General features: G+C 46.2%; 1 protein-coding gene across 1 annotated transcript in view; it reads left to right on the forward strand.

The window, feature by feature from the left end:
* Positions 1–24,690, forward strand: part of LOC117222680 (putative G-protein coupled receptor B0563.6) — a 47,662-nt gene extending 22,972 nt beyond the window's left edge. Inside the window, exons 4-7 of the mRNA XM_033474523.2 lie at positions 18,954–19,103; positions 19,293–19,543; positions 21,630–21,917; positions 22,009–24,690. Coding sequence (XP_033330414.1) covers positions 18,954–19,103; positions 19,293–19,543; positions 21,630–21,917; positions 22,009–22,260 — 941 coding nt within the window. The 3' untranslated portion in view covers positions 22,261–24,690. The remainder of the gene's footprint in view (positions 1–18,953; positions 19,104–19,292; positions 19,544–21,629; positions 21,918–22,008) is intronic.
* The last annotated feature ends 1,621 nt before the right edge of the window (positions 24,691–26,311 follow it).

Raw genomic sequence — 26,311 nt, forward strand, 5'->3', positions numbered from 1 at the left:
TATGATATCCGTAAATGTTATATTATAAAATTATTATTATTATTATTATTATTATTATTATTATTATTATTATTATTATTATGTTATTTTTTATTATCCGAGAATGTTAGCAACTGGACAAATTGAATGCAGCGGTCAAGGAAAAGCGACCAGAATTGGTCAATCGTAAAGGTGTCATTTTCCAGCAGGACAATGCTAGGCCGCACACGTCTTTGTCCACTCGGCAAAAATTGATGGATATTGGTTGGGAATCGATGTTACACCCACCATATAGCCCCGATCTCGCGTCATCGGATTACCACTTATTTCGATCCCTGGACAACTCCCTTCGTGGTAAAACTTTTAACGACGATGACGCTGTAAAATTTCACTTAACTCAGTTTTTGGCCGAAAAGATGGTCGAAAAGATTGTCGGAGAGATGGCAAAAGGTCATCGAACGAGATGGAAAATACATTACAGATTAAACTTCGTTCCAAGTAAAAAAGAATTTTTATTTCATTGAACAAATCGGCAATTACTTAGTTGCCAACCCAATATAATGATTGCGTCAAGACAATCTTATCGGGCAGTCGTTAAACTTTGTCCAAGGTAAAACGCGGGAATAAAATAAATTCTCCGAGAGCGGACACCGTGGTAGTTTCGACACCGTGGAGAAGATCCAAAACGAATCGCAACAGGTGCTTACCTCGGTCGGAGAGAAAAGCTCGCAGAAAGCACCGGAGACAGGGGATCGTTGCCAGCGTTATACCCGTAGGGGAACTAACAGGCTAATTAAATGTTTTATAGATTCGGTCCGGTATTCTTTCGTTGATAGCAGTTGCGGGGGCGAGTGAAATAGCATTTGCCTGGTTAGCCCGGGGAGAGACGTCGCGTCGTTTCAGTCGAAATCACGGCGCTTGTCCTCGAGGATTACTCGTCGCCCGGTATTCCAGGCGCGAGTCTCGCGGTATTCCGGCGGACGGAAATCCGGAAAATCACGGGAAAGCTCGGTTCGAGCCGTATCGGATCGGATTGGATGGGATACGGCGTCGGTGCGCGGGGATGGTAATTCGCGGACGCAAAGAAATCGCGCGGAATTTCCGTTTTATGCGGTTTCCTCGCGACGTCGACGAAAACGTCGGGGAAAAAGAGCGGGACAGGAGATGCGAAAAGATTCTCGTTTGCCGCTTTTGTATATTCGTTATCCGCAAAGAAGCCGCCTCATTGTTCCCTTGTAGCTATCTCGCCGTCGCCTTTTCTCTTCTCCGTTTAATTTCCTTGTATTTAATGAACGCTCGCGCGGCAGCGCGGCAGCTCTAATAAATTACAGTTAACGGGAAAACATTCACCCTTTTGGTTTCCCCGCCTGTCTTCTCTCCCGCCAGCCATTATTCCTCTCCCCCGTTCGCGCTCTATCGCGCGTCACCATTCAAATCCATTTTTCACATCTCGCCTCTCCGCTCGTTCGCGCTTCGTTCACGGTATCCTTTTATTTCTCCCACCCCCTCCCCAACCCCTTCGTCTATTTTTCTCTACCTCTCTTGTTCGGACCGACGCGACGTCGCCGAGCTTCCGGTCCGCTAATTCTTCTGTTCGACTTCGAGGATTCCCGATACGTTTCACGCTTTAATCGCGATCGCGGAGCTTCCGCGCCCGCGCCGCCGCGAGCCTCCGATCCGCTTTTTAGCGAGTGACTCCGATCCATCTTACCGTAAAGACGGCTACACGCTGCTGACTGCTGTTGCTGTTGCCTCCGTCGAGCTTAGCAAATTTATCCTCTCCGTGTTTCATCGTCCGTGCACCGCTGCCAGCCATCTGCGCGCGCGAAACGACGGTTAGAGAGTCCGTCGCCGCCGCAGCGATTGCTACATTTTCCTCGGAACGAGTCGAACCTATTTTTCGAATCCACGGGCTGTCGCGCGGATAATACGCTCTGATGCGCCACCGAGCACGGATCGATGCTGTTCGCTCGATCGTTGCGAGAACCGCCGCCAAAAAGAAGAACGGGGACACCGTCTGGGAAAAACCGGCGAATTTCGACGCTCGCCGGGAAAGGAAAATTCCTTCGACGCGACGCCGGGTCGAGGGGATCCGAAAATGTAGCAGCTATCTATCCCCGGAAAAGTATCATCGAAATTGCTGGTGCAACTTTTATAGATACATGTCGTATAGAACGTTTTCGCAGAAGCGAGAGAATGACTCGTTACGATATCTTTTTTTTTATCGGCGTTCGTTTCGTACCGAAACGAACGACACGATGGTGCAACTTCGCTGTCGATACGTCGCGACTTGAATCGACTTGTCAAAGTTCCCCGGAGGGAAATTACCTTGTGATTTTGTTCGCTTCACGAAAATTGGCCAATTATCGGTACGCGTCAGCGTACACTCGACGAATAAAGTCGATAGAGGAATTACAGGATGTTCCAAAAATGGAAACCCCTGCGAGAGGCGATTCCTGCGGCGATTTTAAGTAAGTTTTTCCCTCAGCGAAAATGCAATCCGCGGCTTTGTTTGCGAGTTATCAACGAAAAACGCTGACCAATGAGAGGCGAGCTTGGCTGGCGCGGGGCGGTCGGACCAACGAGCGCGCGACGCCCGGTTCCGCCCATTGACTCGGCCGCCTCGCGTCAACTGATCTCGCTCTCTCATTGGTCACTGTTTTTCGCGAATAACTCGTAAACGACGCGGCGGATTGCATTTTCGCTAAGGAAAAAGTTACTTGAAATAACCTCAGGAACCTCCCATTTCCGGCTCGCTAGACATTATTGAGACACCCGGTATATAAGTCAAGGTAAAAAGCCCGGTGATGAACCGACGTTGCAACGAAAGACCGTGCACACTGTCTACGTTGTCCCGCATCGGTGAAATATTCTTCGAGTTCGACCGAAATCGGACCGTGACCGGCATGGAACGGGTACAGCACGTCCGATGCGGACACTCTGGTACAAATCAATGGAAGAATATTTGACCGGACCAAGACCTGACCGAGAAAGGCAACGATAGCGTGTTCCAGCTCCTAGGTGGCAGCTGCTCGTCAATTTCTTTAAGCACGTTTTCAACTATCGCCCGTTCCTCGACCGTGGCGCGATCCGGTCGACGTTTCTTGTCGCGTCCAATTCGCGCGCTCCCCAATTGGCAATTACCGGGAGCCACGCTGCGAAGGGATTTTTCTTGCCCGAGTTTTTCGAACATTGTGCGGCTCTCTGCGGTCGATCGAACCGCGGCTCGTCCCGAATCGAGGGTCCCCAGGATCGAGAGGAGGAAGCAGCAGCACGCTCGCCGGGAAGTTCGCCACACGCTCGGCTCCGGAAGCCTATCGATATGCACGGTGCGCGTTGATGACGAGGGCGAGGCCCGGAACGAAGATGAGGTCGGCGAGGACTGGCAGAGGACATGCCTTTGAGCATGGAAATATTGCGAATCCCGGGATATTGGGCTGGAAGAATTTGTGCGTAAGGAAATGCAATTGGAGACGTGCTCGGAAACGGCGAAAGCTACCGGGCGGCGACGCGGCGTCGCGTGCACCATGGAAAACAGAGGCGTGCCCACTATTCTATGACTTATTTCCATGCGCAAAGATACGGCACGCGGCTTCGAATATCCGAGGACACGTCGCAGCGCGTCGTTACACAGAGCTTGTCCCGACTTTCGGATAGCCGTTATCTGCATTTCGGCTTTAGCAGCAACGATTTCGAACCAGAGGTTTGCGATATTTCAGATATTCTTTTTATTGTTCTTTGCCGCAGTATGCACGCTGTGGGTTCCGTTCCCGTTCCGTGCTAGTCGCAGTCCGGCTTCGATAAAACCCAAAGAATATTCGAGCGAAGCGAGGCGGGACTGATACAACGTGGACGGTATTATACGTCGGTCCGTTACCGATCATTTCGACAGCTAACACGCAATGCAAATAATGCTTGTGCGATGTAACAGTTTCATTTACATTACTTATAACTTTATACTTTGTATATACAGGGTGTCCCAGGTTTGAATGTTCAAACTTTGTCAGTGTATTCTATGGCACGAAGTAAGAAAAAGATTTTATGTAAACATAGGTCATATAGAGCTTTATTAAGTAGTTATAACAAAAATTCAGAATATAACAAAAGTTATATAACAAAAGTTCAAATATTATAAATGCTAATTTATCCAATTTCAGACCTTAACACATAAAACAAGGGAAAAATTTATATTTATTTACTATTTTCGAATATTGTAGCAATCAATTCATGGCAATTTTTCCTTCAATATCATCTGAAGGTCGTCGTGTAACAGATCGTTGAATTCGTCTCGATGTCGCCTACAATACTGTGAAGTTAAAATAACCTAGTTTCATTTAAAAACATAACGGTGACCTTGCTTTTTTTATTATCAAAAATCAATTCGTTGAAACAACTGCAATTTCTTTTCGATTAAATACTAAGTAAAAAAGGGGCTGAAAAATTGTGGGGACTAATTTGTGACTCACCCAGTGTACGATACAATACTATATTTAATTGTACCAAGAATGTAATACTTGTAATTCTTGCACAGCGATGCGACTACGACAGGATTTTACCGGACCGAGACCGGGATCGGCTCGACGGTAAACGTATAATTTCGGCTGTAAACGTATCCAAATCGTAGTGGCCGCCGATCGATCTTGTCAGGGAGATTTTGACGAGAGGGTGCGACAACGTTTCCCGGAAAAGCCGGTCGCCGCGCGGAGCAGCGAACGTGTGAATAGTTTAAACGTCCCGCTAATGAAGTTCGGAAGAATTCTAGGTGCTCGCGTTAACTCGAATTGCTGCAGTTTTCTAATCCGGGGGTGGAAACGAAGCGTGCGCGAGGCTCCACGGCCCCGTGGTTTTTGGATCTCCCGCGAGCCTTTTTCCGCTCTGGAATCCCATTACCTTCTTCCAGGGAATCGAGCACGCTCGACCCGGGCGAAAAAATTGCCGGCTCTGTCGACAAGCTTTCCTACTCGGTATCCCCTGGTATCGTGGTCGGTCTATCCATCGGTTATTACCATTTAGAGAGAGTCCTCTGCCGCAATGTCTATGTACATCTCTCGTCCCCGTCTCTCGACCCCGCCCGTTCCCTCTCGCGTTTCCCGCCGCGTCTTCAGTTTCGCCGTCGTCCCAGCGATCCGTTCCTACGAACGTTAACGTCTGCTTTCCGCGCCGCCCCAGGCTTTATGAATATTAACGAGCACGCTGCCACGCCTCTGCTTGTCGGCGCATTAAACGTCTCGCTCGAAACTGCCGGGAAAGCTTGCGAGCCGCGACCGACCCGAGACTTTTACCCGCGCGAATCTCCGAATCTCGGACGTTCCCGGGGACATCGGAAAACCGTGGATACACGTCACGGCGAAATTGTAAAGGCCAGAAATATTACTCGGATCCGCAACGTGTGGTCGAGAACGCGAGTTGGCTGCATCGGTGGGATTCACCGCGACGGTTTGGCCTGGCTGGCTTAGCAGCTGAGTTACGGCGGCTGGAGACAGCTTCGCACAGCTTCCCCCCCAAGCTTGCTTTGCCGGCGGACGCATCCGATATCTTCCCGGATATCTTCTAACACCGTTTCGACCGTTGATTTCATTACGGAATTCGTTTCACTCGCTCGTTCGTTTTGCGGTTTTATTAACTCCTTGCCGTATCGTTTTCTTTGCGACTACGGTAATTTCTTCCTAATTCGCGCGCGGATTGCGCGCAACAATGGACGATTTCGGGAGAGGAGATTACGAGACGGATGACTCGAATAATCGTAGCTTCCTCTTTCCAAGTTGTCCATTTTTGCGGGAATTACTCTTTTGGTTGTAATGATTTGTTCGACGAAGAATAGTGTTTATTCAGTAATGTCTCCCTAACTGATGATCAAATTGTGCAGAAAAATGGACAATTTGGGAATCTGACCATTTGACCACTGATCACTTGAACGTTGATCATTTTTCCACTGAACACTGATTATTTGAACACTGATTACGTGGTCACTGATTACTTGATCACTGATCACTGACCACTGACCACTGACCACTGACCGCTTAGGCATTGACCACTTGACCACGAACCACTTAACCACGAATCACTAACCACTGACCACTGACTACTGATCACTGACCACTTGACCACTGACCACTGACCACTTTTCCACTGATCACATGAACGCTGACCACATGCTCACTGAACACTGATTACTTGATCACTGATCACTTGATCATTGATTACTTGATCACTGATCACTTGAGCACTGACCACTGACCGCTTGGGCATTGACCACTTAACCACGATTCACTAACCACTGACCACTGACTACTGATCACTGACCATTTGACCACTGACCACTTTTCCACTGATCACTTGAACGCTGACCACTTGTCCACTGAACACTGATTATTTGATCACTGATTACTTGATCACTGATCACTGACCGCTTGGGCATTGACCACTTGACCACGAACCACTTAACCACGAATCACTAACCACTGATCACTTAACCACTGACTACTGACCACTTGGGCATTACCCACTTGATCACTGACCCTTGACTACTGACCACTTGAGCACTGACCACTGACCGCGATTCTGCAGAAGTTCACATGATTCGCATGATCGGCCACTTGTTCCAAGGAGAATATCGTTGTAGTTCTCCTTGGAGAAAATCAACTTCTTCCTAATTATTCGGCTCGCAGGGGACGTTCCTGAAGGATCAACTTTGGCCTGACATTCTCTTTGACAGTTTCGGATCGTGATTTCCGAGTCCTTGTGGTCTCCAACCCTTCTCCTTTAGCGATCGCATTGCGCAGCGATTTCTTCGTATTCGGATTCGAAAAGTCTTGCGCCGGTCGGAATCAACGATTCTCGAAGAAGATGGAAAACTGTTTCCACCTGGGAATCGGGGCCTCGCTTCGAGGAGTTTGCGAAACGAGGAGATAACATTAAGTGTCGTATCTTTTCGACTTTCGTGTCTACCGGTCCGCGATTTCCTGTACATGATCGAGCGACCGAGGATTCCTGGCCATCATTTTCTATAACGATTACATCGTAAAGTGGTCTTCTGTTCATGTTTCTTCAATGTAAACAAACTGTGTTGTCAACTAACGTGCTATTTGATCCTCGTGATATTCGTTCGGCGAACTCACTTAAAATTAATCTCCTGCTCAATTTTTTGAACTAAATTTTCTATTGCTAAATATGATTATTTAAACATTTCAATACATCGTACACATAGTTTTGGATAGATATGGGGTAGTGACTTTTTTGAATTTTGTCTATTAGACGGCCGCATTGTGCGCCAGTCTAAAGCAGGAGAGGAGCTCGGGGCATTCGATCGTCCCATTAAGCACTGTATAAGCAAAAAGAAGATTCTGCAGAGAACGGCGAGTACACTCTAAAGTCAGAAGATTTAATGTGGCGAGAATATTTGTGTAATTATGGTCACTGGAGGACATGGGGCGACGTAGTTTACGGGCAGCGACTCGAAGAGATTTATGCTGAATACTCTCTGGTTTTGTACATAGATAGCGTTGATAGAGAGACCAAGAAATTGAGAAATATTCTAGGCGGGGAGTACTGAAGAATGATAGAGAAGTTTTATAGGATTAATATTTTCAAAATATTTCGACGTGTTGTAATAAGAAAGCCAAGAATTTTAAATGCTGGTAATATTAAAAATGTGATTATAAAATGGCAAAATTGATGAGAAATAGTTTCGTAAATCACGAATCACAGTCGAACACGTAAGTTGGAATTGTTGAGAATATATTTTGGATAAAACTTTTTGTATTCGAGAAGGGCTGGAGAAGTCTTCGATGACATGGAACGGTTAAAGATCATTTGAAAATGGTAAGAAATGACACAAAATAATAAAAGCGACTACAATTGAATCAGAAAAGTATTATTGAACTTACAAGAAAACATTTCCAAGTATAACACGCGGATTTTAATAAAATTTTAGAAATTTTATTGTCTGCATGATCTATATCTAGGGGGTGAAAACAACCCTTAAAGTCGATAGTAAAATCATAATTTTTTAGATACCTCGAGAACTAGAGTGTGTAGAACAACGAGTTTGATTAAAAATGTCTATTTTCCTTCGGCAAATGTAGTCACATTAAAACAATTCGATTTTCATTTGAGGGCTGTTTTGACCCCTAGATTGGATTATTGCGTGTAAAATATTTTTCAACAAACTATATCGTACGAAAATTTTATTAATACACTTACAAATGTTCCCTTGCTAACAATTTGTGTTCTGTTATGAATATTGTTAACCATCCAGATTTAGAAATTCTCCGAAATGCCGTAATCTTTAAGTTTAGATAGGAGAATCGAACGATTCACCGAGCAAAAAGCTTTCTTAAAGTCGATGTACAATGTTGAGTCACACTTTGCATTCTCTGCTTGAAACACTTCGACCGGTTATAATTGGCACAGAGCGACAGATCGGTAGTAGTCAGACACATCAGACACATGGAGCCACGTTGTTGGCCGATCAGGAAATTCCTACAAAGTAAAGAAATAATTATAATTCATAAAGAAACGCGACGTTCCCATGGAATCGCATCAAGCGACCGCGGGACGATCGAGTCGCCGATGCTCGAGGATCGTTCCTTCTCGTTTGCGAAAGGCAAACCACCGTGGACCAGGCTATCGAACGGGTCTGCGCGTTTAATCGAATCCCAGACGGCGACAACGAGCGGTGTACTAAAAATTTACAGAGCACGCTACCTTCGATAAATATTCATGAAGTGCCGCGGAAGCTTTCCACGTTACTTTCTTCTAAGACTGCAATTACGCGTTCGATTACTCTTCGCAGCCGGCCTCCGATATTTCCTTGCCGGACGCAACGAACCTTCGACGAAAGGAGCCGGTCTTGTCTTATCGTTTGCATCGCAACTGTGTTCGCCGGTTCACGGTCGCCCGTCCCACGAACAAAATTAACGATTTCGCGAGCCAGTGAATTTACGCGGAACATCGCGGTCGGGCCTACGCGATTTACGTTCGTTGGAGCGGGCGTAAATAAAATTACGACGGCACCGTATAAGTAACGCGATCGAAGCGAGGCGCGATCCGCGGAAGCATTTAATACAGTCGCGGGTGTCGTGACTCCGCGGAGAGCCATAAACGCTCGCAATATCCAAAGTCGTTTGCAACTATCCGGGCCCCGTGGCTGCACTATCGCTAAAAGCATGCAGCGGAGCCTGCAGCTCGATCCTGCCGGCGAACATGTGCAATCCTTTATTTCTTTCGATTTCTTAGCGAGCTCGCGCGTTCTTCCCGGATTCCTCGTGGATGCTTCCGGGATACAGTAATTTCTCCCGGAAATGCCAAATTTCGGGTTGCCTGTGAATTTCCATGCGCTAGTGCTATACGCCTATGTAATTTATTGTTACGTCGATGTTAAAGGTCGACGGAGTCGGTCGAGCGCGTGATGCGGCACGCGACGCGAATTCCCGGATGGCGACACAATATAGTCTGCCTGCGTGTGAGTCAGATAAGAAAAACCGCGGAGCTAGAAGGTACGTGTTAGGTACAGTAAATTCTCCCCAATCGTGCCTCAGTTTGTAAAATAAATGGACAACTTGAGAAGAGGGGATATTCAAGCCTCGCGGCTCGTTTTTGTTGGCTCTTGTGATGAATCCATCGTTGTCTACGTCGCAGAGCCGAAATGTCCCTGGAAACCACCGGAAACCGATCTTCAGTGAACCGTTTCTCATACGCGTTGAATAACGATCCCTAAATTCGCCCCCAAAGCGTAATAAAACTTTTCGTTGCAATGGAACATCGAGCGCATCGAATCTAATTAATATCTGCAGAATTCAAAACGGAGAACGCGTAAGCCTAATCAGACCCGAGCAAATTTTGTTTCAATTGAAAATGAGAAATAACCATTCCAAATACAGTAATTTCTCCCGGAAATTTCGGGTTGCTGTGAATTTTCCTATGCTAGTCCTATGCCTATATAATTTATTGCTACGTCGACGCGAAGGTTCATCGGAGTCAGTCAAGCGTATAATGCGGCACGCGCCGCGGTTCCTGCGACTCAAATTCTCGGAACCACGAAATGGCTGTTTGGGCGTGAGTCAGGTAAGAAAAACCGCGCAGCTAGAAGGTACGTGATAAGTACAGTAAATTCTCCCCAATCGCCCCTCAACTTGGGAAGAGGGGATACTCGAGCCTCGCGGCACGTTTTTGTAGTTGTCGATAATCGGCAGCTATAAAAACGAGCCGCGAGGCTCGAATAATCGTGTACCCACTTCTCAAGTTGTTAATTTTTTGTTTACAAGTTAAGGAGCGATTGAAGAGGATTTATTGTACTAGGTACGTGACCGTCGAATCGTGGTGTCTGGCTTACGAGTGACGGTCGAATAAAGGCATCTGGCCTACGAGTATCGGTCGAACGTAGGCCCGAATAGCATAACTTCACTGATATTTTCTTTCGATCGACACATGTACATACCTTCTTTAACGTTGTCTTTGATATTTCACACGTTGTTAAGAATCGGTTCTTCTAATGCTTTTTTCGTAAATCAAGTATAATGAATAAATATGGTCTAAAGCATGTCGTGTTTGGTCTCATTTTAATTGGAAGAATCTGTCCGATGTATTAACAAAATTTTCATGTACAAGAAATTGGAAATAAAAAGGTGAAGTCACCATTTTTATTCTAGCACTACCATGTATTCATATTAACGCTTTAATGACCGGTGATTTATGCAGGTGATTGCTTTAACAATTATCACACAAAGGAAAAAATATTAAATTTATTGTATCAAATGTGCTATGTTATTGTTGTTGTTTTTTGTCCTATGTGCATGATTGCACGCGTTGAATTATTTCATGAATTTACATAAATATTGCCTGCGACGTTTGACTGCGCAGACGTGCGGCCATTAAAGTATTAATGTACACCGGCATGCTGGCCGCTGCCTTTTTTTTATCGACTGCCTCGAGTTTCTATAAAAACGAGCCACGAGGACCAAAGAATCGCGACTTAGGATTCTAAGATCTGCCGGTTTCAATTCCGATCTCCGAACATTTCTGGGAGAAATTACTGTACCCGCGGATTCGAATAATGGACAAGCGAGCGCGAGACGCGTGTTCGACGCGAATAAGGGTCCTAATAAGTTCGTCTTAATAAGGGTCGCCGACATAGTCGCCGCGAGCTCGGCGCGACACCGAGCCGAGCGTCTATCGAGAGAAAGGACGATTCCGAGGGAACGCAGAGCCAGACATTCCCGAGGGCAAAGACGATAAGGCAACGGTGAAAAATTTTATGAGACCTCTGCCGTTTCCCGTCGGCCGTATCTCGATCCGTTTCTTTTTCTTTCGTCGATTCCATTTTTTTTTCAGCCGTGCCCTTACGCTCCACCCATCTCGATCAAATAGTCGGATTCAGTCTCGGGTCCTTTTACATCAAATCGATCACTGTTATCCATCGGAGATTACGCTGAAAATCCAATGCTGTAAGATTGGGGCGAGGTTTGGTTTCAAGGCGGGATTTTTTACACGCGTCCGACGTACGCGTCAGACGCATTTATAACGATGCGACGGAAAAGTAATATTTCTGCTTTTCTATAAGCGATTTCCAAATGTTGCGCCTGCGTCTGGCGTACTCGTATCATGATCGTCTGTTTCGGAGCCAATTTGGGCGCGAACGCATTGCGATTAATTTCCATGTTTACGTATGAAAATGTCCAAAGAATTATTGCCGATTTGAGTTAACCCTTTGCACTCGAAGCTATTTTAACTATAAATCTAAAACAATCTTCTTGACTTATAGTCAAAATTTTTATTTTGTATCTCCTTTTCCCAAATTGTCCATTTTTGTTTACAAGCCGAAGGAAAATTGAGGGGAATTTTGCTGTATTATCCTTGCATCGAATTCGATGATCACGGTAGTTTCGCTTGCATTGGCAGGAGGGTCACACCGATTCACACGTATCTCGGCCGACTGTGAATGATATCGACCCTCACCAACTTGTTTTTACGTCAGAGCCGCCTTCGTTACCTTGCGTGCTCGCAACTCGTTACCTTGATCTCGCTCGTTCGCAAGAACGTTGTTTCAGCATCGGAAGATTGTTTTGGCATACCTGCACGTCCCGGCGATTCGAAAGCAAAGAACAGCGCTGCTCGGATAAATGTTTCGATCGTGACCGCGAAACGAATCCAACTTAGATCCGATTGGGAAACACCGTCGATAAATCTCTCTCTCACTCTCTCTCTCTCTCACTCTTACTCTCTCTCTCCCTCTCTCTCTTACTCCCTCTTTCTCTTTCTCTCACTCTTACTCTCTCTCTCTCACACTCTTACTCTCTCTTTCTCTCTCTCTCTCTCTCACTCTTTCTCTCTTTCTCTCTCATTCTTACTCTCTCTCTCTTTCTCACTCTTACTCTCTCTTTCTCTCTCTCTCTCTCTCTCTCACTCTTTCTCTCTTTCTCTCTCACTCTTACTCTCTCTCTCTTTCTCACTCTTACTCTCTCTCTCTCACTCTTACTCTCTCTCTCTCTCTCTCTCACTTTTACTCTCTCACTCACTCACTCACTCTCTCTCTCTCTCTCTCTCTCTCACTTTTACTCTCTCTCTCTCCCACTCACTCACTCACTCTCTCTCTCTCTCTCTCTCTCACTCTTACTCTCTCACTCACTCACTCACTCACTCACTCTCTCTTCCTCTTTCTCCTTCGCTCCGACCTTGAAAATTTCATTCATTCTGCGATCGAATCGAGAACGAACGAACGGAGCGCGTGCCGTGGTCGTTATGCAAATACGCGAAAAAAAAAGAAAAAATGGTTAATTTCCTTTGACGACGAAGCGGAAGATGGTGCCGTTTTCTCGCGATTAAACGAGCCCCGCTACATGAAACGGCTCGACGAAAATGTCACGGGGGAGCGGCTGTTTGCTTCCGGATCGACAAAGACGCGACGCTTTCGTCGACGACGGCCGGATCTTGTCCGTCAACGATCAATTAATTCCTTTGCCAAGCGAGCTGTGAACTTTTATAAAAGTCCTCCGGGCTCGGACCGGACACGTAACGATCCGCGCGCTGTTGCTTTTTCGAGCGCTAATTAATTTTAAACGAGCGGCAATCCTTTCGCCGACTATTGCTCGCCCGGTGCCGCGGATAAATTGTTTGACGTCGCGCGCGAAAGCCGGCCGATTCGAGAACGGTCCCAGAACGTGGCTCCTCTGCCAACGGGATTTTTCATTGTCAACGATAAATCTTTGCGCGCGGATTTATTACCGCCTAGATTTGATCGTTTAACTGCAAGTGGAACCGCCATTTAGCCGATGTCAGAATTCCCTTTTTATTTATTTATTTATCCGTTCATTCACGGGGAAAAGCCCTCTAGTACAAAAAGAAGGTAATACGAAGGTGTACAAAAAGACAAACGGAGAATTGCACGAAAGAAAATATTATCGCTTATGATTTGTAAAAATTAGTAAAAATTAGTACAAATTAATTAGTAAAAATAATTATTGTATATAGTATGTAAGGCTTATAGTATTATATATATAGTATTATATATATAGTATTATGTATATATATATATATATATACAAGCCTGAATACTATATATATATATATATATATATATATATATATATATATATATATATATAGTATTTAGATATATAGTATTCAGGCTTGTGGTTGATATACAGGGTGTTCCAAACGTGTCTCGCAATCCGGAAATGGAGGCTTCCTGACGTCATTTGAAGTCACTTATTCCTTAACGAAAATGCAATCCGCGGCTTTGTTTGCGAGTTATCAACGAAAAACAGTGACCGATGAGAGGCGAGCTCGGTTGGCGCGAAGCGGTCGAGCCAATGAGCGGAACTAGGCTTCACGCGTAAACAAAGCAAACTCGTAAACAAACCGCGCGGATTGTATTTTCGCTAAGGAAAAAGTTACTTCGAATTACCTGAGGAAACCCCTATTTTCAGATTGTGAGACATATTTGGCATAACCCTGTGCAGTTCAAGAGGTTAGACAAGCTGACAAAATTAAAATTCAGCAACTTGTTTGCTAGACACTGAGTTAATGTCACTGATAGGTTGGATCCAATCTTTTTTAAGGTGAAGACAGGTAGACCGCGAATTTTTATGCATTTATACTATATGCAAGTTTTTAAAATGCAATTAAACCTTTGCTTTACAACCACGTCTGAGAGACGTGGTCAAAAAATCGGGCCGGAAATGATTATCACGTCTGAGAGACGTGGTTAATAAATCAGAATAGAAATGATTATCACGTCTGAGAGACGTGGTAAAAAAAATCGGTCCATAAATGATTATCACGTCTGAGAGACGTGGTCAAAGAATCGGACTAGAAATGATTGTCACGTCTGAGAGACGTGGTCAATAAATCGGACTAGAAATGAGAGGCGTGGTGCGTCAGGCGGGCCAAGTATAAACATAATTAGTTAGGCTCGCGTTAGAAAAGGGATACGTGTTTTGGGATCTTTTGTTTTTCGTCACTTAATTGTTTTATTAGTAGCTTAAGAAGGTGGCGCAAGGACCAGTTTGATGCGTGCTAATCCCCGCCGCGGTCTAAAGGTGTACCAATTTTTATAGCTTCGGTTTATATATATATATAGCTTCGGTTAAAATATAACTGGAACCTTCTTAAACTAGGGAACTAAACACCATCGAGATCAAAGCCATCAAACTCTGTAAAGTTTTCGATATTTTTAAAATGACATAAGAAACGTAGCGAAACAATGTCGGAGTGCAAAACATGTAAAGTTCCATTACATGTACCAAAATGCTTCGAAAGATACCATACGGTTGAAGACTATTAATTTACTGTAAATTATTATTATTATTACTATTACTATTATTATAAGTTTTAATAGTTTTATAATATTATTTTATAAGTTATAATATAAATTAATAATAATAATAATAATAATAATAATAATTATTATTATTATTATTATAATTCTGTTCATTCATGATTCGTTCGAAATTATTGATCAAACACCTGACAAAATTAAGCCAGTTGTATCTCAGACATGTGTTTACATTCCGCAAGATGTGCGCGATTGGCACAACTTCAGACGTTTCGCGCAACCGTGAAAAGACTCGACGCGTGTCCGACCTCTTTGTTCTTTGTGTTACACGTGATTGAAACTTAACTCGTAGCACAAGGGGTTAAACATGCGTATCAACGAAAGCACGTTCACCGTAAGGAGTTCTCTAATTGACGCGAGAAAGCCATTTTGTCTTCGAATTTTCATAAAACATTTCACGAAAACGAGAATTTCTCGCGAGGAAAACTCGCTAAACAATCTAATAGTATCAGAACGTATTCAGCGAAATGTTCTTATATCCGCTTCGTTCCTCGTTCGCGTTCGTCAGCAGCGATATTACCGCGGAAGGGTTTATTACCGCGTCGGACGTGGACGCCTTTGTCTCGAGAGTCGTAACGAGTTTTCACGACGGGTCAACGTTCCGGTGTTTACACCTCCGATTTCTCATCTGTCGAGAAGTCGCGCGTGCTTCAATTATATTTCACGCCGTTCGTCGCTCGCGCGAGAATTAAGCGTCCGGGGTCACGTAGATTCGCTGCAATATCCAGAGAGAGAGAGAGAGAGAGAGAGAGAGAGAGAGAGCGAGAGAGAGCGAGAGAGAGCGAGAGAGACAGCGAGAGAGAGCAAGAGAGAGAGAGCGAGAGAGAGCGAGAGAGAGCGAGAGAGAGAGCAAGAGAGAGAGCGAGAGAGAGCGAGAGAGAGCAAGAGAGAGAGAGCGAGAGAGAGCGAGAGAGAGCGAGAGAGAGTGAGAGAGAGCGAGAGAGAGCGGGAGAGAGCGAGAGAGAGCGGGAGGGAGCGAGAGAGAGCGAGAGAGAGCGGGAGGGAGCGAGAGAGAGCGGGAGAGAGAGAGACAAAACAGCCGGACGATAATCGTCGAGTCTTTCCCGGGAATTCGAGGAGATCGAACGACCCGGACGGCGGGATCCTTCTCGGACGGAGTCTTTTGAGCAACGTTTCATCAACGGCCGCGTATTATACGCGTTTCAACGGGGATCGATTCGCGTCGAAACGATCGCCGTGGGCGTCGAGACGCGGCGGACAGAGGACGCGTTTCATTAGAGGCACTTCGAAAGCTCGGAGAGTCTGCATATTCCGGCGATACTTCGTTCCGCAAACAGAATCCGGCGGAAGCGGACCGGAAAGCTGGGTGTTTCTCGGAGACACACACTCCGACCGGCTTCTTTTTCACCGCGGGAGTTTCCAATCAGAATGTAACGACGCGATCGCGTGCGAGGGCGAGCTGGTGAAAGGGGGCGCGGGGACCGGAACTCAATCAGCGAGAGTTCGGTAAGCTGTGACAAACGAACCGAGATATTTAAGCGGGTCGGTGACAGGTTAATCCGACCCGCCGCTATTTGCGAGCTCCGTGCGCCTCCTTTCTTCCTCGTTACAAACGCGAGCCAAGCCGGAAACGAACGGTTCATTGAGGCGCGTCCCGATTTTAACCTTTTAGGCCCGACGCGTCACTATAGTGGCTTTCGCGGATGTCATCTCTCTGGACGACGCGCCACTATAGTGACTTGCTCTAGTAGCTCACTCACGCATCGTCTTCATATGCATTTTTTCACATTTCTTTTGTCTTCACATCGATTTACAACAGTCTACAGGATGTCCCAAAAATGTCTCGCAATCCGGAAATGGCGGGTTCCTCGGGCCATTTGAAGCAACTTCTTCCTTTACAAAAATGTTCTCCGAGGCACCGTTAACGAGTTATTAACGAAAAACAGTGACCAATAAGAATCGAGTACGGCTGACGCGAGGCGGCCCAGCCAACCAGCGCACGAAGCCCAGTTCCGCTCATTGGCTCGGTCGCCTCGAGCCAGCTGAGCTGGGATTCGACCGCCTCGACCGCTGGCTCGGCCGCCTCGCGCCAGCTGAGCTGAAATTCGACCGCTCGACCGCTGGCGCCGTTGGCTCGGCCGACTCACGCCAGCTGAGCTGGGATTCGACCGCTCGACCGCTGGCGCCGTTGGCTCGGCCACCTCACACTGTTTTTCGTTAATAACTCGTTAACGGTGCCTCGGAGAACATTTTTGTAAAGGAAAAAGTTGCTTCAAATGGCCCGAGGAACCCGCCACTTTCAGATTACGAGACATTTTTGGGACACCCTGTATATACAGACAGAATAATATACAGTATGAGACTCTGTACAGTACACATCAGACTCTGCCGTCCAGAGAAATAGCCTCGCGCAGAATTCAGCCGTACCTAAAAGGTTAAGCGGCGCGAGCATCTCGATCGTTTGTATCCGCGATGGTCCGCGAACGAGCACGACCGGACCCGCCGGATCATCGCGCGCGAACATAAATCATCGAACTTCCCAAGTATTTTTTAAGTCGTTATCACCATTATCGCCGAGGAGCGTTTGTCCCAACGCACTCGTTGCCGCGGCAACGCGAAAGTTCGAACGAGTTCGAGCCGCTTTCAGGTGGTATCTCTCGTTAAGAAAGTATAAAAATCGATCGGATAAAGAGAGAGGAAGAACGGCGGTAGCAATTGCAACGGACGAGGGTAATAAAAGTGGATGCACCTCGGATAGAGAGACGGCGACGATCGCCGGCCGCTCGGCCATCGTAATTCGAACGGTAACGCGCGTAATTCGGGTCTAACGGAGACGGCGGGAGGCGAGATGAAACCTTTCAGGGGTATTCGACGTGCATATTCCATTTGGAAGTTCGCTCGGATTCGCCCGTTTTCTATCGACGAGTGAACCGTCGATTGAAAACTGACGGTCGCGCGATCGAAGGGAGTTTCCTACGAATGGAACGTTGAGCACACCCTCGAGCTTAAATTTACCCCTCGGAACCGATAAGGTAGATTCTGCCATCCACGCGTTATCACGAGAGAGAGTCTTGTTATCGACGATTTATCAGACGCGGAGAAGGCAGATGCCTGCACCCTGGAATTCCCGCGTTTTATCCACGGTCGAACCGTTGTAACGACAGCCAATTAAACCATTTCGCTGGCGGGGATGTTCATTTGTTGTACCCTTCGATGCTACTTCAGTCGACGGTCCTCCAAGCAATTAATGATCGTTCGGGAGAAGCGACCGCTGCTGCGATCGATTCCGCGCGGCTTTAAAAGCGGTAAAACAGCAGGTGTTCTCCCATCGAATACGCAATTACGTCCCTCTAATTGACGCTCGGATTGCGCACAAAAATGGACAATTTGGGACGAGGGGATATGATTAGTCGAGGCTCGCGGTGCGTTTTCATAGTTACGAATTGTTTTAATTATAAAAACTATTAAAACTATAAACGAAAAATATAATTATATATATTATATATATATATTATATTACATTATATTATATTATATTATATTATATTACATTATATTATATTATAATATATTATATTATATTATATTATATTATATTATATTACATTATATATAATATTATATATAATATATATTATATAATATAAAAATAAAAAACTATAAAAAAAAGTAACTAGTAAGGCTCGAATAATCGTATCCCCTCTTCCCAAATTGTCCATTTTCGCGCGCAATCTGAGCGCCAGTAAGGGAGAGACATTACCGTACAACGTCGTTAAAACGAAGGCGCAACCGCGGATTAATCGCGGTGTAATCTTCGGGATCTTTAAACGGTCTTAGCCGAGAACACCGGAGCGGCTCGAAAGTTACGAGTAATTTCGCGATTTAATTTCACTTCTGTTGCGGCCTGCTTTCGGTCGCTCCCCTCCCTCCCTGCACCAGTGTCCGCGGTGTTCGCGGATAGGAAATCGCGCGAGATCTGGTTAATAATGAAAGTTCGCCCGGGATCGTTATCGCGATCCCCGGCGGAAAAAAAGTATCAGACGCGGAGGAACGTTCGGCCGAGGAAGAGAGCCAATTGGCTGAAGCGCGCGGCTCGGATCGTGCGATTCACGGGCCGGCGGCCGATCGCTGCTTTATGGAAGCAGGCCGGGCGGCTAACTTTGTTACTCGTTTGTTGTAGGATACTCGACGGCGGCGCTCCTCGCGATCTTATTTTGCATCCCGTTCGCCCTCCGAGTTCTTATTCACAAAGAGGCGGGCCGGTGGAGCAATTGGGCGCAGGCCTTCTACCACGCTCACCTCGAGCTGTTTCTGGGCAACGGATGCTTGGGTATATGATCTGTTTTATCGTTTCGTGGCACTCGCCCAACCTTGTCTTATATCCGTCGTCCCCTTCCGATCTGTTCTCACCGTTGAACGGTGTCCCCGCGTGCCTTACGTGCTCCTTTTCCTAAGCAGTTGCTTGTGTACCGGCGACCTGGAAGATAACAACATCGAATGCATCCTCGCGTTGTTCCAGGGGTCGGAGTGATGATGCTTCTAGCGCTGACGGTTGAACGTTACGTGAGCGTCTGCCATCCGGGCCAACATACTCGTCCACTCTGCGGTCCTCCGCATCTGACAGTGGTGCTGATCCCGCTGGCAACGTTTCTGGTCTATCTGCCGAGCGCGTTCCGCGGAGAGATTACCACGTGCCTCCTAGGACCCGCCGGACCCATCATCTACCAGAAGAGGGAGAACCAGACGTTCCTCGACTCGCTGTTCTACCATGTAACTTCTTTTCTTTTTTTTTGGTTATTATTATTATATTATTATCATTTGAAGCGTTCAAATCGCTCGGAGATTTATTTGCTTTACTCTGTGCAGGGTGTCATATAATTATGGTACTTCCGGGAAATGAGGGATTAGATTAGGGATTTTATATAATTGTTGAAATGTTAGACAAGAACGTTGTATATACAGATTTTCATCGGGTTAAAATTATTATTAAATTATTATTATTATTAAAATTATTATTATTAAAATTATTATTATTAAAATTATTATTATTAAAATTATTATTATTAAAATTATTATTATTAAAATTATTATTATTAAAATTATTATTATTAAAATTATTATTATTAAAATTATTATTATTAAAATTATTATTATTAAAATTATTATTATTAAAATTATTATTATTAAAATTATTATTATTAAAATTAGCGAGGAATACATTTTTGTTGAACTTTTCCCTGACATGGTAATCGTAATATGATACTGTTCACGGCGATTTTTCTCTCTTGTATACAGGATGTCCTATAATTATGTTAACACCCGGAAACGGGCGATTCCTGAGGTTATTTGAAGTAACTTTTTCCTTAGCGAAAATGCAATTCGTTGCTTCGTGTACGAGTTATTAATGAAAAAACAGTGACCAATGAGAGGCGAGCTCGACTGGCGCAAGGCGGCTGAGCCAACGGGCGCACGAAGCCCAGTTCTGCTCATTGGCTCGGCCGCCTCGCGCCTCTCATTGGTCACTGTTTTTCGTTAATAACTCGTAAACAAATGGGCGGATTGTGTTTGAGCTAAGGAAAAAGTTATTTGCAATGATCCCAGGAATCCCTCATTTCTCGGAAGTATTATAATTTTGAGATACAGTAATGTCTCCCTTACATAACCTTGACATAACCTTACTGACGCTCAGATTGTCCACTAAAATGGATAATTTGGGAAGAGGAGATACAACAAAAATAAAACAAAACAAAAAATGTTATTTTCATTTAATGTAATTTAACCTTAACTTAATAAATTTTTTCCTCGTCACTACTCGGTACAATCAAACGAGAACGTTTCTTCGGTTGAACGACATCATCTTTACTTTCTGAACCTTCTTCTTCATTCAGATTTTTTGCGCCTTCCATCCTCTTTAAAAAATCTGTAATTTTGGTTCGTTTGCCGTTTATGCCAAGGTCATTGTAGATTTCATGGTTAAATTCAAGATAGACAATTTTGCAGCTCCCTTTTGAATTTTTGGCATCTTTCAGCGGAGGGGTATATATTTATTTAACCTTAATTATAATAATTATATTTTTATGTAAAGGCACTATAGTTCATTATTCCTTCCGTCATTATTTTAAGGTAATTTAGTCTTTGAATATGTTAAACAAAAGTCATGTTATCTTTCAGCGGAAGGGTATATATTTATTTAACCTTAATTATAATAATTATATTTTTATGTAAAGGCACTATAGTTCATTATTCCTTCCGTCATTATTTTAAGGTAATTTAGTCTTTGAATATGTTAAACAAAAGTCATGTTATCCAGTGCCGTGGAAGTACAGTGTCGTACAAAGGTTTTTGCAATTTTCTTATCATGTTAGAGCGAAACAGTGTTGTAAGATGCCATGTTGTAGCAGGGCTACCTGTATTATATATAACTTAACAAGTGTCGTCGGTACCAAACATTAAGATTACAATAATGTCTCCCTAATTTTCGCCTAAATTGAGCACAAAAATAGACAACTTGGGAAGAGGAGATACGATTATTTGAGCCTTGCGGCTCGTTTTATAATTGACATATAATTTTTATAATTGACAATCGGTAACTCGAGTAATCGATAATCGCAAGACTCGAACAATCGTATCTCCTGTTCCCAAATTCTCCATTTTCGTGCACAATCTGAGCGTCAATTAGAGAGACATTACTCTACATCCTTCAAGAAAAGACCAAATATACGAGAATGCGAAAACATTAGGCTCAACTAACAAAGTTTCAACACTCACTGGAGTATAGAATGCAACTTGCACGACGAAACACCCCATCGTCTTTGTAGACGCTTGTTTTTTTCTAACGCCCAACTTGTTCCCGCAGATCTACAAGGTCGCGCTGGAGGTGGTGTTCAAAGTGGCGCCGACGATCCTGCTAGCAGGCTTCAATCTGCGCATAATGATAGTCTACAGAAGGTCCTGCGATCGACGCAGACGGATGACGCTGTCCAGAACCGTCAGCAACGAGGAGGACCCGAGAACGTTCGCGGAGGAGCGAAGACTCGTGCTCCTGCTGGGCAGCACCAGCATCCTGTTCCTGGTTTGCGTCAGCCCGATGGTGATCTTGAACGTCACGTTGCGGGAGAGCAATCTCAGCCACTACCCCTACCAGGTGACGTTGCTCGTTTATTAGCAGGCATTGTCCGGCGACGAAGTGCGCGGGCAGCCAAGTTTTATCGGTCGTTATCTGGCAACTGTTTCAGGTGTTCCGAGCGCTGGCTAACTTGCTCGAGCTGATCAATTACTCGATCACGTTCTACATCTACTGTCTGTTCTCGAAGGATTTCCGGAACACCCTGTTCCGGACGTTGCAGTGGCCCTGGGGACACAACAGCCACGGCGGAAGGGGTCTGCCGATGAAACGGTCTCCCCTGCCAAGGCCGACCACCACGACCACCAACTCGCCGCCGACGATCGTCGCGACCCCCGGTCGCTTCACCAGAGCCAGCGTTTAGGCGAATCGGGGAAGAGAGTCTCCAGAGGATCTGGAGGCTCGCTTCTTCGGGAGGCCGATCTTCCGATTTCCGACGCAGGCGACTCGGCCGCAAACGAGCCAACGGCTACTCTGCTCTTCGTGTTCCAAAGCTGCCACTGCGAGAACCGTCGCGACGGAATTTCGCAGTTCCGCAATTTCGTTCGTCCTCCACGCAGCTCGAAGAAACATCTCTCGACCCGACAGCGACGCCATCGCTCCGAATTCTCGCTTGTTTTTCAGCCCCGCTGGAGAGCACACGGTTCCGTTCTCGTCGAGCATCGAAACACATCGCCCTGCGCGTTTAACCGGCACGATTCCATCTCGAACCGCCGTTGAATCGCCTCCCCTAACGGCGACGCGCCCGGAATCTCGACGATTTTCCGCGTAATTGTCTCCTCGCGGAATCTGATATTTCACGCGAACGCGCTTTTTTTCCCTCCATTTTCGCGTCGCCCGCATCGATCGTACAGCTGCGAGCACTTCGCCGGGGACACGTTTTAACCCTTTCATCGGGTAACCGACGTTCGAAATTTTCGACCGCGTTCACGTTCGAACAGCGACGAAACGCGCGAGGTACAACGAACGGAAGCTATCATGGGGAAAAAGGAGCACGTTTTTCGGTCCGCGTCGGAGAGAACGCAGCGAACAGACTGCGGATTACAAAAACGGGCACACGCAATTACGAGGCAGAAGAAATAATCGAGGAGAACACGGACGGGAATCGACGCATCAATATCAGTCTATTAAAATTATTAATTTTCGCTGCCCGTACACACCGGCGTGTAATTACGCTCCATGCATTTTCCATGGAGAATGCAGAGGGGAGAATTTTAGCTGCGTAAATATTTGCGTAACTCCGTTGATTTTCTCCCGGCGGGCGTGCGAAGATTAATGAATTCGAATCGGGGTAAATAAAAGAACAGAGCGTTTGCGCGACGATGAGGCGAGGATTAAAGAAACAGGGAAATCGCTAAGTGGCTCTTGTTTCTTGCAGTGGATGCGATCGTCTTGCACGAAGATCCACGGTCGAGTGGTTAGCAGTTTAACACACCGATACTCTCTTCCTATAATGAACAATAAGAATTCAGCGCGGCTGGATACCGATTGAAGAATCGATCGGTTACCGATTGTAGAACGATTGTAAAAAGCGTCGATGTAAGCTCGTTGCGTAAAAATCGATCGTCCATTGTATCGCGTTGCGGCCGTTATCATTGCAATCGCTATTATTTGCCTAGTCAGCGTCGAGCGTCTAACGATTCGCAATTTGTCGGCCGGAAACACGGGTAGCGCGGGCCGTTTTGGCAGCGTACGGACACGAGAGCGGGCTCGTTTCTCTCGGCTGTACACGAGGCCGCGGAACAAGTGGACTGACAGTGCCAGGAATATAGATGCGAAAGGTAGCGTCGACGCGTCGACGGAGAGAAATTAGAATGCCGATTCCAATGAAATAGTTCCGAGCCTCCCCCCCGGTATTCCGCGGACGGCATACTTTCCGCGCGCTCCACCGCGAGCATTTCCGCCCACCCGCCCCGGAGAAATTCGAATTAACGCGCACCGCGTCTTCGCTTTTCCATATTCCGTGAATTAAAGCGATCCGCGTGGGCGGCGCCGAGACGTTTCGCCCGCATTACACGGCTGCTGGCACTGTCTAATGCGAATTGTAATCTGCGACATCCGGCGGCCGATCTTCGCGGAGCATTTGGAACGCGGGTCCGCGAAAGGAATCGCCGAGCCAGCAGCACCGACGTTCCAAACAATTAGGAAAATGGGCGCGCGTTCAATTTATCTTTTAAGCCTGAACAGAACCTCCGAGGGTTTTTCACGCGGTATTTCATTTCGCGGAGAATACGGCGTCGCCGATGTGGGCGCATCGACCCCTTTGATAGAATTTTTCGCGGCCGTTAACAATAGCTGCGAGCTGAATAATTTAACAATCGCGTATATTATACCGTTCTGGAAGCGTTCCCCTATATGTTTCAAGCCTAAGCAGAACTTCCTGCCGTGTCTAGTTTCCACGCGACACCGCGGATAAATAACTCATTGCCGCGGGGACTCGCGCGTTTTTTTTTTCGCGAACCGAGCACGATAAATTATTTTCTGCCGCGGGATTTCTGTCGCGAGCCGTTCTATATCTTCCAGCGGATGTCGCAGATTGATATCAGATTGTTCGACAGATCATCGGACAGTGCGTGATCGCGTAATCGCGCGCAGAGCGGCGCGCGAGACATAAGTGTTCGCAATTATTGCGAGATCGCGGTGCGAAATGCAGCGGCGCGTGTGAAGCTTGCAACAAACGTGTCGCTGGCGCACGACGAACTAGCGTTAAGTTACTCACTTCGTTCGTGTACAAATGTATTCGTGACGCAGGGAAACCGATTTAATAAAGGCCATTTATTAAATTTCCCCGAAATCTCGGACTCGTCTGCTCTGTCGACCGAAATGTCCCCCGCGACGCGGAAATTCTCTGCGCCGCGGTCCGTCGGATCCGGACGCGAGCGGAAACAACGTTACGCGGCCGCGGGTGCACGCGTGCGAGAAACGAACTTCGGAATTCCCGATATACTCTCTCTCCACGGTAGTAACTAAAGCCTTCGCACGTAACGATTTGATTCCAGGTTCTCGATTTACTCTCGCAGACCCAATCGCGAACGGAATAAATGTCTGCGACGGCGGACGGATCTCCGTAACGGGGGGAGGGAATCTCGTCGGGGCGACGGGGATCGATCGTTTCGAAATTCTGTGTCTCGCAAACGACCGGGGCTATTCGACGAACAAAGCCATGGCGACGAAAAATAAGGACATGCTTTGCATCCCTGATAACGGATTGCCGCATCTCGGAATCTACACGGTGTTCCGTTTCAATCCTCTCTCTCTCTCTGACGCTCGGTTAAATCGAAATTCGGGGACCTCCCCGCACAGCCTTTTGATCTCCAGAGCTTTCTTTTATACAGCTGTTTGTTCGGACACAACGGATGATCGATGGTAACAGGGAATACCAATTTTTTTTTTTTGATAATTCGAAATGTCCTGTGCTCGAGCATCGGGGAATGTAAAATCTACTCGTAGTCTGTGCCCGCGTGGGTCGACGTTGCAGTTTGTCAACGTTGAAAGCATTCCTGAGACATTGATCAAGGCGAGGGTTGCTGTTAAATAAGGAAGAATTTCGGGGGTGCGCAGAGCTCTGGAAATATTTAAAGAGCAGGGGACGGTTGCACGGAGGAGAAGAGGGATGGTCGCACGAGGCGGTGCATCCTATCGAAATTTTTGGACTGCGTGGCACTGGTGGCGGTAGACAGGGTCATCCATGGTGGGGGTCGGTCTTTGGGTGGGCGTTGCTGGGTCGATACAGGGTGGCTTCGCCGTCGGTCGCACCGCGAGGATAGCACCGTGGAGCCGAACCAACGAACGAGCCAACGTTTGCTGTATCTCTCGCTAACCCTCCTTCTGGATGACCTTTCTCATACTCGGTATTTCCTTCTGGCAACGACGTTTTCTTCCTCGTCCACCGGTCGCTCCGCTTCGACGAGCAGTCTAGACATTGCTTGCGAACACCAGTTGATCGAAAGTGCCTTCACCCATCGCCGCTGTCTTGTCATCAGCTTTAGGTCCGCGACGCAGCACGCCTTCATCGAACGGGTCGACGCAGCTACTCCGAAAGATTTCCGTGGACTGTCTGTTGGCGACGGATTATTTTGACCAAAAACTCGAGGGCGAATAGCTTGACGCTTTCGGTTAATTCGCGACAGGGTCGATTAGAGCAGCGTCTGGCAACTCGAAATTATGCAGATGAATAGAAAGTTGGGAATCTTTAACGCCTCAAGTGGCGAAAAACGACCGCCAAAATTTCTAAAAAAAACCTAAGCAATTTGTTTGAAGAAATTGAAACCAGAGAGGATTTATCACGGTGAAAGATATAGTAATTATTTTGCATGCTAAACATCATAGTTGCAGAATTCAGTTCGTTCGAATGTATCACAATTAAATTGAATTTTGAAAATGTATAAAAAATTAGGGTTATCCAGATCTGACGG

The sequence above is a fragment of the Megalopta genalis genome, chromosome 1, assembly GCF_051020955.1.
Source record: "Megalopta genalis isolate 19385.01 chromosome 1, iyMegGena1_principal, whole genome shotgun sequence".
NCBI lineage: Eukaryota > Metazoa > Arthropoda > Insecta > Hymenoptera > Halictidae > Megalopta > Megalopta genalis.